At 37.1% G+C, this 14,941-nt stretch overlaps 1 protein-coding gene across 3 annotated transcripts in view; it reads left to right on the top strand.

The window, feature by feature from the left end:
• The window catches only part of LOC113231578, a 216,983-nt gene that overhangs the window by 190,355 nt on the left and 11,687 nt on the right, over positions 1-14,941 (top strand). For all 3 annotated transcript variants that reach the window (XM_026465937.1, XM_026465927.1, XM_026465948.1), the window contains one exon: positions 526-716. In XM_026465937.1, the coding sequence (XP_026321722.1) occupies positions 526-716 (191 nt within the window). The remainder of the gene's footprint in view (positions 1-525; positions 717-14,941) is intronic.

Below are 14,941 nucleotides of genomic sequence, written 5' to 3'. Positions count from 1 at the left end.
AGAAACTTTGTGACATCTTTGTTGAATATTTATGTGTTATGTGTATGTATCGTAGCTAGAGTTGTCAGTATTCAGTACTAAAGTGTATACTCGTATTATCTGCTAACACAGACAAATCTCTTTTAGAAGTGACAGGGTGTTTAACATTTTTGTAAATACTTAGTCCGCTTGTAACACTCTGCGACAATGTGTTTTCCGAAATTATACATACACAATATTGATATACCTATCTTGGATATAAGGGAAATTTTCAGGTTAGTTCTCTCTACTTAATTTCGGTGACAATTTTTGTTATTTGAATATTCTAGAATATTATCATAACGTATATATATTTAATATTCAAGGTTTTGAACCTGAAATGTTATTTAACAATAATATTTGAATGCTTAAATAATAAAAGTTGCCACCCGAATTAGATTAGAAAACCGCTCATAAAAAATTAACCATAAAGTCCAGCTTATAATAATCAAGTCAAATTTAATTTGGCTCCGGCACTGCTGAGTTAACGTTACACTTTGACGGCAGGCCGGCTTCAATCGAGCACCTGGACAGACTAACCACATCATCCAAGATGTCGGCCGAGCACTCTACTCCGCCTTGGGAGGGCCCCGGGGCCCGTAAGCCGCTCACTCTACCCCCCAACTTGACGCCTAAGTTCTTCCACAAGTCACCGAGAGAAGCACTACGCAGAGTCACCAGCTTACTAATACGAAAAGGTGAGGACTAACACTAATTTCATTCTAATCAATCTGCATCTGAGCGGCTTAATGGATGAGCGTAATTCAAACTGATTTTGAGCTTATATATAGAGCGCTACGTGATTAATTCAATCTTCTCAAACTCGACAGCATTTTTCTTAAAATGACGCAATTTTACAAATGTCAAATTCGTCTCTGCTTGATGCAGATTGATTGCAAGATCGGTCAATTGACTGGTTTTCGATTCCTTACTACGCGGACGCTAATAACAGTTCTGCCTTTTTTTGTATATAAGATCATTGTAGATAAGCAAATTAAACTTAAAACTGATATATTGATTAAACTCTTCTGCATATTCGTAAGGCAAATTCAGCTGAGAAGATTAAGTCAGAAACTTTAAGGGTTGCTCTTTGTTAATAAACATTTGTACACATTTACAATATTTATTTCAAATATTACCATGGATTATTGTCATCCAAGTAGGTACTTCTGCAGCTGCAGAAATAATCTTTAGTATAAAGTTTGAACCGACTTCAAAAAAGGAGGAGGTTCTCAATTCGACTGTATGTTCTTTTTTTTTCTTTTTCTTGTATGTATGTTATTTGTGAACCGATTTTCATGATTCTTTTTTTTTGTTGAAAAGGGGGTACTTCCATAGTAGTCCCATTTTATTTTGAAGAAAATCATCCACCTTGAAGGGAGGCTGTTCACGCATGATGATTAATTTTTATAAATAGCGCCTAACTTTAATTTAGGAGCAATTATTTTAATGGTTGATTTTGCTATTTATCCAATTCAAGGCGTTTTTCTCTCGTTATACATACTTTGAATAGTGAGAACCCATTATTATTATCTCCAATGTCAAGCCCTGTATAGTGGCGAACTAGGGGATATTTCAATAAAACTTAGCAAATAGACGTAATTCCACGTACTTTTAGGTCGGTTTTTTTAGTACTCTGTACTGAGATTATTATTTCACTATAGTTTTAAAATTCGTGTATGTATCGCAAGTTTTGAATTTCAAATGTCGGAATCTCATTTTAAAAGCATATAAATTACCTCTTAAATTTGTGAACAACTGTGCGCACCCTTATGTCTTTTGTGGGCTACCTAATATAAAGCTTTCTTTTTCAAATAAGAGAATTTTCTGTATTACGAAAACTAGAGAAACAGGGTTCTCCCTGGGCCCAGACACTTTTTGTATTACACTAAGTGAATGTGTGTGCAGTGCCATTCAGAGCTTTAAATCGCAAGGATTTGAGGGGCACTGCACCTGTCACCCTGAGACATAAGTTGACAAGTCCCATGTGCCTGTAATTTCACCAGCACCCTTATCTTTCGAAACCGGAACACGGCAGTTCACAAGGTGCTCTACTGCTACTAACAACTCAGATTAGAACCAATTTACAGAATTTTGCTTCTTAGATCCTACCGAGAATCGCGAACGTGGTCGTCAACGCTATGGAGATAATTAATATAGACTTTTGCACAAGCGACATTCTTTTGAAATATTACTAGGGACGATTCGATACAAGTAAGTACTCGATACTGTTGTTTCGGTATCGAGTATTCTAAGTGTCGAATCCCTAATTTCGATTTTTACTGGATATCGGAAGACAAATACTGATATCGAAACGAAACGCGCACGCGTAAATATTTAATATTAATCCCACATCCCTTCCTTCCTGGAAAAGATCATCTTTTTTTATTTTTCTTTCCATTTTCACTGTTTTACGGCAAACAAATGCAAACCGCGAAGTACCAGAGCAAAATGTAGATGACTATCTATAGTCCCTTTGAATCATTTTTGGATGATTTTTGGACATACATCTCAGCGAATAAGCGAAGTTCACAAAGAGAAATTGGCGGGTTGTTATGTATTTTTGTATTACAGTTTTGATTTAAATTAATGTTTACTTTAGGTATTATTCTATTATCTCGATCGATTAGCGGAATTATCGATTTAGCTATAATACTTTAAAAAAAGAAAAGACCGTTTATTTATTTAATTGTGCAGTGCTTGCTTGTTAAAAATTTTTTTTTTTTGTTATTATGGTGCCGTCAAAATCTAAAGTACGGACATATTTTATATCTCCTAAAAAGTATCGATACTTTTGAAGTACTCATATGATTAGTATCGCATGACGAATTGATTACTATTCATTTGAGTAGGTATCGGAACATCCCTGAATATTACCCGACCCGGCTTCGCTTTGGAGAACACTTTACTGTTCGCTACTGGGATGTAAATCAATTTTTTTTAGCGACATTGTGGCGAATGTTTTTTTTAATGGTATTTGATAATCGTAAACTGAATTGATTTTACTGTATATGATAGTTATCTATCCTAGTTTCATATCTTAAGATATGCACCGACGTTCATGAATTTTGAAAGTTAATGGGAATCGTTTCGAGTTTTTAGGTTTTCGCAATTGTTACGCCTATAGCATATAGGAATTTTTTGATCTTCTGACTCAGCCAGCCGTGACCATGGTGGACCTGCAAAGGGTACGAAACGTCGATTTGTTTCAAAGGACGAAGGAGCGTATGCTCACAGCGTATTTTACACGCGCCGTAAATTCGCGCCGTAGACGCGCTTTAGTCGCGCGTATATATCGCGCATTTTGATAAAAGATAGTTTTAATTTCAGTTTTGTTTGTTAATTTTAATTAGTTTTTTTAAATGAAGCAACTACATGAAATTGTAAGTGTAAACTCCAGTGGAGTAAGTATATTAAGCTTCTTGATTGCAACGCGATCTTTGCGCTCGTTTGAATCGATTCACCACAACGTATCGGCGCTTATAAAATATGGCGTGTGCATAGGCTTTAAGACACGAAAAAAATGTTTAATTTCCGATGGAAATCTTTTTTGTAACATCTTTCGCTATCCACGTGTCTACAACGTTACCAAAACATTTTACGATGTTTTGATCTTTGAATTTTTTCCAATTTTTTTTTTTTCAATTTAATTTGCAATTGTTATGGACAGGCGTGTCGCTTACCACCAGACGCACGACTAGCTTGTCCCGTTACTTGATATAATAAAAAAAGGTATAATCAAATCATTTTTATTACTTACCATCAGTCTTCAAGAACATTTTGGCGATAATCGAGTAATTCCTATTTGGCGTATTTTTTTTCTCTGGCTTATCAGAATTTAGTTACTGACCTCCTTATATCCAGATAAAACCGCAAGCAAGGTGTTTTGTGAGCGAAGCATGTAATTAGCAAATAAGTATTTTTTCTGTATTTTGATTTAATGTTTGTACGAGTGGTACATTAGATATTTCATTATTTAACCTACATAAGTTGCTGATCGCGAACATTGTAGCGCCTTTAATTAAAGACCTTCGGACAGTACGGTGCTTCACATATTTTCATCCGAAGGGTGTAATCTGGGAAACATACAAATTCCAACAAAAATGAGTTACATTATTACAAACATACTATATACATACATTTAGGCATGAGTTCCATTAATTTTAATCTATAAATAATTATATAACCGCGATAAGCTAAGAACAAAAAATAAAATAACTTACTAATTTTCAGAAGTTAGTAATTAATAAAAATTTAAAACATCCGAATTAAAAAATTTAATAATCCCAAATATTATTAATTGACAGCCATCGGCAACAGAACACCCTCTTTCTTTCTAACCGCGTAATAATCGCTTATGAGAAAAGTTGAAGGTTCTAACAGTCAAAACGTTCGTAAGAACTGGCTTATCTGCTAAGCGAAACCTGCTAATTCAAACTTATGTCAATAGATGGCGCTGGCAGTAACGTTATTTAGTTTAATCATAATATTTCAGCGATTTTTAATTTATTACACATAAGAAACATCTTTTTAAAGAATATTAGTAAATTCTTATAATTAAAGACTATTTAATATTTTTCAATTTAAGTGAGATACGGGTAATCTTGTTAGGTACTTGCATGGGCCGGTCGATAGCCGGCACGCCCCTGATAATAAGCATGTATGGTGTATATTAGCTTTTACACAGTTATTTATGTATTTTATATGTAAATAAGTAAAAATGTATTTGTAACAACCGTATAATATTATCTAGTGCCTCTGTAGGTAAATAAATGCTAACATAAATTAAGTTTCTCTTGTCTGAAAATTCAGAATTTTAATTTTCCTTTCTTAATAAGAGAGTTTTAATGGAGTAATTAAATCAATGTTAAACAAAGACGCCCATCTAATTACAGTATATAATTAAAAATAAAGATCCACAGGTCGACAGTTATTCCGTACATTACTTTTTAATTACCACCTCACGTTTGTTAGCTATTCTATGACCATAGATAGACTCAGTAAAAACGATTTTAGTTACAAAGCAAACTGCATCATAGAATCCTGTTATTATTCTAATTTAAATAAACCAACACATTCGAACTGTATAACAATAAAGCGTTAACAATCACTTACGGAGACCTAAAAAGTTCGGCTGCACAATGGTGAATAGCATACAATGGGTTTCTGTTACCTGCGACATCATTACGTGCATAACAGTATGGCGCATGGTGTGGCGTTGCAGTGATTCACTCGCCCTACGAGCTGTGAACCAACTGGGCTCAAACTCGGCCTCTGACTCACCGACACTGACTGCGAGGGCGGGTGTTAAGAACACCCATAAGTCATAAATATTACACAGTCGAGATAGACTCATTCTGATACCAATTGGTAATAATTATTTTATTACTAATGATGAATCGCCTTGTCAACAAGGAAAAACCGTCCTTTAAACGGTTACTCTGAAGTAAAATATACACCGCGACGTGATTATGCGGAATTGTACAGGTAGATGTAAATAGTGAAATTGAATACTGATTTCTTCGGTCAGTAAATATTCGGGTTGATGCAAATGACTTGTGAGAGTGGTGGACACTAAGAGCGTGATCGGGCTAAACCGGTCCTAGCCAAAGATGGCAACCGGTCAGACTTTGAGGCCAAGACCAAAGTCGCGCGACCGGCCGACGTTGACGACGGCGCCCTACATACGGCTTACCTAGCCACTGTCTTTGTGTAAATCAAACAGCGATTGCTTTAGTCCCCAACATGACATGCATTCAACTTGTCTCGGAGCCTAAATTTATTACTCAACGTATTACGAGTATAGTGTACCGACAAACTCATTTTGAGATATTTTCTACTGCCCTACTGCAAATACTTTGGAAAGTTGCCAACATTCCTTCATTCTAAATAAATAATTGTGGTAGAGTCGGAATATGGAAAAAGATGGCTCTGCTCGCAAAATGAGCATTCTCAGGTTACATATCTATATAAGCGGAATCCAAACAGAAACTTGAGTTTCTTTTACATGAACTCTGTTTTTTATTTAGGCATGATTATTATGTGCAGTATGTAACCATAATCTACCTTCATCCATCGCAGCTCATATTCTTCGTTGATAACTGATAAGCCACGTTGTTAACGAACATATCGCATGATAACACCGGTTAATCAAGCGCACATCTCAATCACTGTTATTTCCAAGATAAAATTTTGCAGTTTTTTCGGGTCAGGGCCTGTATTTGTATTTCAATTCTTTTTGTGTGTCAGGTTATTGAATTAGCAACCAAAAATGTTTGCAGGCCTCGCCAAAGTGGCTTGAAAGTCCTTCAAGCTTATTTATTCATAAAGTATCGATTTTTAAGTTGTGTTTAACTGCCACTGGCTGGTCCCTTCGCATTGTCGCCATCCGCGGCACGCATACAAATGGCGGAACATCCGTCCAAAACTACATCCGGTATAATCAAACCGGTTCTTCAGCTACGTACTCTTTTCGTATCACGAGCTGATAACTATGACTGACCAAAGACCGAATGGTGTGGACTTTTTTACAGTATTATTGACAAGGACTTTTTTTAATCGTAAATGTATTATGCACAGGCAATGGGCAAGCGGTCTTCCTTTAAATTTAACATTTAAATTCAACTGTATGATACTTTTGATAAGACAGTCAAAATCCAAAGTGATAGAAACTATTCTATAAAATTAAATTGAACATTGTGTATGATCATTTGTAAATTTTAAAACTTAATAAAAATAAATAAAATTGCACGAAATAAAAACTAATAAGAATAACTTTTTTCATATCCCGTTCAATTTAGTAGTAGGAACCTATGGCATGTTTAAATCTGTTATTACGAGCATTTTGTTTAATCTCCTTTTTCAGTGTCCCAAAAAATGTTAAATTTCGAATTTCGGCATTTTATTATTGAGGGTGCGAGGTTATCTAATCTAAATAGATAGTATCGGTTAGGTGGCATCACACGTTATCGTTTAATAGCAAAACTATGCTTCACTCTCTTATTTTCGTGCATATTAAGTAAATAACTGCTGCTAGCAAGTCATAAAAGTTTATCTCAATAGGTATAACCCTATGTGCATTATCGCTGCATGCCACATTATAAATTTAGCACGTAGTGTGTTTTGATTCTAGAATTTTCCTTTATTGCTTTGTTAATCGTATTATTCTTTGTCACAATGTAATAACCGTTACAACAAATACCTGTACTTATTTATTTAGGGAAGTGACACTTTGCGTTGCAGTAGTGTACTATCATTATCTTATACGAAATTTGATAAAGTTTACGTTTAACTTAATGGAATTTTATTGCTTCCATCAACTGACATATACATACCTTTTTTTACGGGGGGGAAACCTTTATAGATACCTCTGAGCCCAGGGAGACTCAGGGGTTATTTGGGGACTCTCCCTCGTCGTGAGTCGGCGCCGTGGGTTAGGTGCAAATTCACCACGACGCTGCCCGGCCCTAGCTTGCGCCAGGGCTCCCGCGCCAACGGAGGGGCAGGTCAGTTGTCCTCTGACCCGCTCCCCAGACGAGTGAGGCCGTGCTATGCAGGTTCCAGAGTCCCTGTCCAGAGCCCACTGGCCTCACTAGGGGATCAGGCGAGCAGTGAACTGCCTTCGCCTTCTCCCCGTACGTCAGTGCCGAAGCGGGTGATCGTCCGCCGCGTTCTCGCGCAAAAGGAGGCCACCTCCTCCCAGGACTCCTTGCTACCGAGCATGGCGGCAACCACCCTCGGCAGCGAAAGATCCTGCCCTATTGTCCCCGTCAGAGTACGGCGCTGCTCATCCCACCGGCTGCACACCTCTAGGGTGTGACAGCGCAGGCCATCGTCATGTACCCTGCACATTCCAGGACGACCACCCTCTGAGACCTCCTCAGCAGCGATTTCGTCGCCGCTGATAAGGCCCCACTCCAAATGGGAGCCCCGTATAAGGCCATACTCCGGGTCACCCCGGCGTATAGCCTTCTGCATGGGGCTCCCGGCCTCCCGAGATTGGGCAGGAGCCGACCCAACGCCGATGCGGCGCCCACTATTCGGGGAGCAAGTTGCCGGAAATCCTCCCCGAAGTTCCATCGGCGGTCCAGGACAACGCCCAGATATTTCATCTGGGACCTGACCGGGACCGATACTCCCGCGATGGAGATGTGGGCGCTTTTGACATCTCAACTGAAGCCAAAGACATTTTTGGTTAAAGTCAGTGGTGGGGGATGCTCCGTGTTTTTCTAGCGACACGATAGTTAATATGTAGCTTGTATATCGCCATTACAGTTGTGACGTCACAGGCAAACATTGCCGTTTCTAACTCCTGCCAGAATGCCCTGTAACGTTTTTATGTTACAACAATTTAATCTGTATTTTCACATTTACCAGTTAATTTGTATCGAATTTTCAATGCTAATGGAAAGCATTGAATTTTCGACTGCCCTATTGTGGATACGCCTTCATTAAAATTGTAGACCGTGGCCTTGAAGGCCCACGTGCTCCTTGACTCAACCACATGAGTCTCAAGAAAATACACCCACCTTACATAGGTCTAAGTATTAAGATTAATGCTACATACTCACACACTGTCATACGGGCCCTGAGGATTTTCCCACAATCTGCTATAAATAAAGTACAGTCGCCTTATATATGATATACAAGTATTTGTTGAATTGTTGAAATTTCAACGATATATTTTCTATAATTACGCTATGCGTTTTATTATATACGGGTGTTCAATAACAATACATCCTTTGGAACGATACTAAAACGTCTTTGCACACATTGTTGCACTTTACGCAGAAACATCAAATTACGGGACCTACATCATAAACTTAGTTCATAACGTTGTTGATGATAAATATGTAATACCAAATAATAAAAAGTGCATTTAATGAGTATACGACCTTCACATGCGCAAACTAAAATGCTTCACAAACCTTTTTATGGATATGGACTTAGTTGTCGACATCGAAACCATATGGTTATAGTACACTTACGTAGATAAATTCTATCGCGGTTCTAATCTTAACTAGTGATATCTTAATAAAGTGAGTCGTGGGTTTTGGTGTAAAAGTGTATTTTTTTTTCAGAATCGATGAAAAAGTAATTACTTAATAAAAATAATTATTAAATTTTTTCTGAGAGTTTTTTCCGATCTTTGTATTAATAATTATAACAAACTAGTGGAGTAATTTCACAAAAAATAATTGAATATCAATTCAATAAAAATTAAATTAATACAGTGAATAGCGACATCTCTCGCCAGGACTGGTAGCTGTAAAGGTACTAACTGGGTGATAAATCTGTCAAAGATTTCTCATAGATGGCGCTACGACTAAAAAGTCGTTGAAAAACCAAGTACAAAGACACGACGCAAGCACATAGAAAAATTCGTGAGGTCCGTTGGTTCGTTCCGTGGCTTAGTTGGTATAGCGTCTGGCACGGTATGCAAGAAGACGTCGGTTCGAATCCGACCGGATCAAAGGAATTTTTTCTGAGTGTTTTTTCCGAGTGTTCGATCTTTGTATTAATAATTATAAAAAATAATTATATTGCCTCCGTGGCCGAACAGTTACCATGCCGTACTGCCACGCAGAGGTACCAGGTTCCTACATTTATTTGTCTCGTAAGTTTGGGTATAATTTCTGGTTGTCTATGTGTGTGTCCATGGCACCCGCGACACAGGGTTTCCCTAGTGCGGGGCGATGTTGAGTGTGTGCGTTATTATTATTAATTAATTAGCAAAAACTACTTTTATTGCATTTTTTTTACGAAGCATGAACTTATATGCTTGATTTTTAAATTACCGCGTCTCGCTCATTTAACTCCCTAGTCAATAGATATGGTGAGGTGGACTTGTTCAACACCAGTACAAGTAAACTAAAACGCTTACTCAGTGATATGTTTTTCCTCATATATATAGATACTATAACTATTTAACGTTTTTAATTTCGTTATTTTTATTTATTATGTTTTTTTTCTTTAAGTCGGCAACTTGCTTTATACACTCCCGGACACATCATTCGAGCCACCACGCATTTTCAGTATTAAGTGCCCTAAGCTTAAACAATGTTTGATTGATCAAAAACTATTATACAAATTTAAAACCAGTATACTAAACTTCTTTTCCATAAGTCTTTGTTAGGAATTTGGATTTGCAAAACCGGTGAAAACTTTTTCTTCTATGATAACATTGTTTTTGTATTCTACCCCTTTACGACGAAAATGCGAGGTGGCACGAATTATATGTCCAGGAGTATAGTTTGTTACTATCACTGAATAATTATCTGTGGAAAATTTTAATTACCCCTCAGCATACGCACTAGCCTGTCAGGTGTTTCCGTTTCTTGTTTCCTAGCTGTAAGTTTTCCAAAATGAAAATAAAATAAAACAAAATCTCTAAGAGCTCTTTTCTTGAAGAGAGTAGAGAACCGTTGCCTTGTTTCAATTGATGAAGTATTCTGCACTTGATGGTACCAAGTTTAACCTTAGTGGTATCCTTTCGCATCACACGGTTGAGTACGGCCTCGTAGTAATTCAATATGGCAAGGCGCCACGCTCGACTTATGGCATCATTGCTCTTTGTGACACTCACATGAAGTGCACACAGATTTGAAATAAACATACGCGTTTAAGTCTTAAGTGGATGTGACTCAGAACGACGCGCATCTTAGTTACACTTCAATTATCCTTCATTATTAAACACGAAAGAACTGACATTCAAGTTTTTGCGTTTGCCTATCTTTGTGGAACACGATTTTGACATTAAATTTGCTGGACATAGCAATTGGGCATCAAAATGTGTCTTATTTCAATTATAATTAAGATTCTTTTCAGTGCAACATTTTCTGCAAATCAAATTAGGTACATTAGTGTCGGGATTATGATGCCAAACAGCGACACCAAATATTTTGTCTTAACAAACTAACACGTACTATGAACACCAGAGCAGTTGAGTTCTCCCCGTAGCAGTATCCGTAACAACCAGATCCAATTTAGAAAAGTTAATTTTCGAATTCGATCGAATTCCGGGACCTCCTCATCCAGCGCCGACAGTCCTATATCTTTCTACATAAGTTTTGTTTATAGTGACCCTCCCTATCAGCCTCTTGGTTATACGGAAAAGGCACTAGAACCAATGCAAGCAAGCCCACACAGGGATCTTACCAGTCAGGTGCATACCTCATCCGGTTTCCAAAAAGCTAGTCGGTTCTCAAAAGCTAGAAAGTGATCATTATTGCGTTCCGGTTTTGTTTTCCGACTACAGGCACACAGAACTGCCTGCCAGCATATGTCTCAGGGCGACGGGCACAGTGGCAGTGCCCCTCAGGCGCTCCAACTGTTATGGACAGGCGTGTCGCTTCCCATCAGGCGCACGACTTGTTCGTTCCGTTACTTGGTATCATAAAAAAAATCAGTCGTCGTTGTAACAAAATACGTACTGGTAATCTAATAATTTTATTGCGATTGTTTTATATTACTATATTCATTGTTCTGGCCAATGTAATATCCCTAAGATTTATTGGCAATTTGGTACAACCTGTATACAAGTATGACGTCATGAGATTAATTTTAAAAGTCTTCAGTAAGCCTCATGTTTTCACACATTGAGACAGGATAGATATTTTCATAGACATTCAACAAAAACAAACACATATCAGTTAACACTTTCGGTACTCGCACATTGCTTAAATTTCTGTAGAGGGTTTTTGACCCTGAACGAAATAACAATAATGTGCTAATAATAATAATAATAATAATAATAAGATTTGTTTATCCAGACAACTGAGATCCAATCAAATGTTAGTAGGTACAGACTTAAAACTAATATTTTGTTACCAGGGACTTTGTATTATTTATTAAGTGCCGTATAATTGGGCACGCATTCCTGTCAGCAACTGTCTTCAGGAGGCTATTGGGGCTGTCACGTATTCCCTTCAGTAGCGACGCCGACTTTTTACGTACAACAGCCGTGAAACTATCTACGCGCGCATATATATGACAATACACCAGTTACCATTCCTTGTGCTATGAGTACCAGAGCAACAGATTTACTCCGGGACACTATTACACTACACTTCATGTCCCAAATAAATCCTATCGGTTATCGAATCCAGGGCCTCCTCATCCAGCAGCCACAACGCAAACCGTAACGGTGCCTACAGATTTGCTCGATTTTTTGACTACGTATTTTTTATCACTGTGAAATGACTGTGAAATTTAAATTTGGCTGTCTAAAAATTTGCTCAGTTTTAACCAAGGGTATTATGGTTAGATATCAATCGCTTAACAGCTAAATGTAATGAAAAAAAAAAAAATTATTCTTTTTTTATCTTGCCAAAGTGGGCGGTGTGCCAAAAAATTTGGGATCCTATGAGTTATAGCAAGCAAATTGTTCATAATATCTTGGCATTCACTTTTGAATTTTTTTTATTTTATATAAAATGAACACGCGCAAGAGAGTGGCACCCTTACCCTTCAAAACACACACTCACATTATTGCTTGGGGCAGAAATAAGTAAGGTTGCAGTACTTCCCTGGACGAACTTTTTCACCAGAACCTCTACTGCTACTAAAAGTAGTTTATTTAGAACCAACATCGCGGTTAACGCCTTTTTTACACGTTTGTTCAATTAACCGATGAATCAATGAACAATAAATTAACTAGTTCATGATCAAAATTACCGATTTTTCATACCGATTTCATGAGACCATTTCAACCACAATAGAACCCAACCCTTGCCTGGACTTTTCAAATCAAAATGTTTCTTCTAACAGCCAAGCCGCTAGATAGTACGACTTAAATACGAGTTTGTCTGTCACCTAGATACTTTTACATATCTGAGCTGAGCGATGACTGTTTAGGTCTAGACGCAAAGGCGTGACGTAGAACAATGCCATACTAGGTACTGAATGTGTAACACTTCCTCAAAAGACAGCACTTATCGTTATTCATAACTATCGGCCGTTTGTGTTGACTCGTTACATAAAAAGTACAAAGAAACTTGTCCATTGTGTCGATCTACCAGAAAAGGTACCTTATGGGCAATTAATTCTTGCATTTATAATTGTGTATCAAAAGTATACTGTAAAATAATAATAATAAAGGACACGCTCAACATAGCCCCGCACTAGGGAAACCCTGTGTCGCGGGTGCAATGGACACACATAGACAACCACAAATGCATGATGACCGTTCGGCCACAGAGGCAGTTAAAAATGCATATAACTATAAGTTGTCAACTGTAACTGCCGTATAGATTTTTATTGAATATCATTTAGTAGCAGTAGAGCGCGTTGTGAAAGAGTCCAGGGAAGTACTGCCACCTTACCTATTTCTGCCGCGAAGCAGTAATGTGAGCTTTACTGCGTTCCGGTTTAGATGGGTAAGGGTGCTGGTGAAGTTACAGGCACATGTTACTTGTCAACTTATGTCTCAGGGTGACGGGCGCAGTGGCAGTGCCCCTAAGATGTTTGAGATTTAAAGTTCTGAGTGGCACTGCAACTGTTATGGAAAGGCATGTCGCTTACCACCAGGTGCACGACTTGCTCATCCCGCTTGGTATCATAAAAAAACTGAAAAACAATGCAATTAAAATTTTTCCTAAAACCATTTTTATAATACTTACTCAGTGAGATGCGACTAATCTGTACCAGCCTTAACAAAAGTCAATAGGAACTATTTGAAACATTGGTGTACATACTTACTCTAATACAGCAAATTAGATGAACGTGGTTCACCATAGAACTACAGCAGCCAACACGCGTTTAAATCAGTAACACGTTGCGTCATCGCTCTTTATATCACGATGATTTTACTTCCCTTCCAATAAGCGCTGTTTTAAATGCTCACGGTGTATTTATGCATTTTGCCTCTTTTCTGATTTTCCTCTTGATCGGGTAACGTAGCAACAATAACTATTCTGTTGTTATTTTCCTATGCCTATGCCCATTAAATTAACTTTATTTATTTTATATATTTATAATTAAAGCATTGGGTGTAACAAGGGCGTATCACGTAAAAGTGAGATTCGAGAAAACTTAGAATAAAATTTAATATCTTATATCTTTTTAATATTTATAATATGACTCTTATATACTTTATTACTTATTTTTCCTAATGACTTAGCTAAAAGATTCAGGTGTTATATTATTTGAAAAATTTTTTTTTCCTTGGGTTATCCGCCCTTGTTGCACCAAGCCGGTAAAGTCTTGGGGCGTTCGATTTATTATTGGTGCATATGCGTATAGTGTGAATATGCGTATTTATTGAAATTTGAATACATAGACGACAAATTATTATTTCCTGTTAAGAATTTGCTACAAATCATTGTCTCAAACAATAATATTGAAGTTGTATTTCTACAAGTACTTACATATTTAAATACTTTAGCCATTTAAAACATAAACATGAGGCAACCTATATTTTGGAATGTTTAGAAAATAAACGGTAAAAAATGAAATATTATACGCATAGATGACGAAATGGGTACGTCCATACTAAGAAAACGTTCATACTCAAGGTAATTTAAGTCCCTCAATTCCGATCACTGATAATGTGAAAGTAAAAGACTATTTCCAGTTTTACAAACTATATTGTAATACTGTGCTATTTCTTTACACAAATTCTGGTGGACATATGGGGTTGATTTTGGCCTTCATATGGGGGACTATGAATGTATTTTAAAATATTATTTAATAAGTCAAGTCGTGAATCAACAAATCCAAAATTAATGAAAGAGTTAAGGCAAGTCTACCGTTATAAATAAGAATACCACAACATTCTACACTCCACTTTACTTGATTACTCTTTTCCCATGTCGGTGTTACTAATAGCAGTAAATGTTATAATAATAATATAATTGTATATGTAAAAGGCAGGTTACCTATTAATAGTCCGAAATGACATTTTCCAGAAATAACGTTTGCTCGA

The sequence above is a fragment of the Hyposmocoma kahamanoa genome, unplaced genomic scaffold, assembly GCF_003589595.1.
Source record: "Hyposmocoma kahamanoa isolate Upper Pololo Valley unplaced genomic scaffold, ASM358959v1 102, whole genome shotgun sequence".
In the NCBI taxonomy this organism is placed as follows: Eukaryota; Metazoa; Arthropoda; class Insecta; order Lepidoptera; family Cosmopterigidae; genus Hyposmocoma; species Hyposmocoma kahamanoa.
This window is presented reverse-complemented; position numbering and strand designations above follow the sequence as displayed.